The sequence below is a fragment of the Poecilia formosa genome, unplaced genomic scaffold, assembly GCF_000485575.1.
Source record: "Poecilia formosa unplaced genomic scaffold, Poecilia_formosa-5.1.2 Scaffold512, whole genome shotgun sequence".
NCBI lineage: Eukaryota > Metazoa > Chordata > Actinopteri > Cyprinodontiformes > Poeciliidae > Poecilia > Poecilia formosa.
The window spans coordinates 354837-356052 of record NW_006800451.1 but is presented as its reverse complement, the minus strand read 5'-3'; the positions used below and the strand labels follow the sequence as shown (position 1 = coordinate 356052).

Below are 1216 nucleotides of genomic sequence, written 5' to 3'. Positions count from 1 at the left end.
CGGAGAGGACGATGAAGGCGGAGAGGACGATGAAGGCGGAGAGGACGATGAAGACGGAGAGGACGATGAAGGCGGAGAGGACGTAGCAGAGACGGATGGACAGAAATGAACTGAACGGAGAGAATTCGAGACGTAAAAACCGTCTGGAAACGGAAAACGCAGCGATGAGGAGAAGATCGGATCATCTGGATCTCAGACTAATCAGACAAAAACGTTACAAATATTTTATTGCTTTTATTTTTGAAACATTTTGGTGTTAGATTGGTTAGAAAAAGTTTCAGAGCCGATTAAAAAATATCCGAGTCCAGAATCCGTTTAAATTCACTTTATAGCATGAAAAGGTAACGGATCACTTCCTGTTGCATTTAAAGGGATCATAAAGTTTTTCTGGATCAATCATTAATGTCTGATCATTTTTATTTCATCAATAAAAAAACTAAACGTCTGTTGGTTTGTTTCAGGCCCGACCCGCTGAATCCTCCGTTCGCAGCCGGAGGAGCAGATCTGGATCCGTTTGGGTGAGTTCACATTCAATCTGGTTTAAACTTGAATCTGGTTTACAGAGAAAGTGAATCTGGACAAACATGTTGTTGTTCTGGGTGGTTCAAGCTGTGGGTCGGGGGCCGTTTGAAGGCCCTGGACCGGATGAAGCCGATTGAGAACAAAATTATTCCAGATGTTTTTTTATTCCTTTATTGGTTTTTGTTGTATTGAAATGAAACTTCCTGATGATTCAGTGGATAAAGGAAGATGATCAATATCTATATAGTATCTATATCTATATGTCTATATTCCAGGTCGGTGGGTGGGGGGGGGATGATCATGGACCCTCTGAGGTCCGGGTTTCCTCGCTCCGGCTTCGATCCGTCCAGCGGGATCCCAGACATCCTGCCTCCTGGAGCCGTTCCCCCGGGGGCCCGCTTTGACCCGTTTGGACCCATGGGACGCCACAGACCGGGGTGAGACACACACACACACACACACACACACACACACACACCACCTTGTGTCTGTCTGCACTGATTGAGATCGTATTGATCAACATAACAAACTGATCTAGAACGGATTAGGGTCAGTCTACGGTCTAGTCAAAACCTGGGGCCTCATGTCTAAAGCGGCGTATGCACTAAACAAGTGCAGCGCCATATTTGACGCACCAACCAGCAAAAATAAAAATGAAGTTTGCGTCAAAGTTTGTGTAAATAGACTGACTTTT

The 1216-nt window shown here is 45.0% G+C and overlaps 1 protein-coding gene across 2 annotated transcripts in view; it reads left to right on the top strand.

The window, feature by feature from the left end:
* The window catches only part of psmf1 (proteasome inhibitor subunit 1), an 8513-nt gene that overhangs the window by 4872 nt on the left and 2425 nt on the right, over positions 1-1216 (top strand). For both annotated transcript variants that reach the window (XM_016664800.1, XM_007579218.2), the window contains exons 5-6: positions 462-518; positions 798-959. In XM_016664800.1, coding sequence (XP_016520286.1) covers positions 462-518; positions 798-959 — 219 coding nt within the window. The remainder of the gene's footprint in view (positions 1-461; positions 519-797; positions 960-1216) is intronic.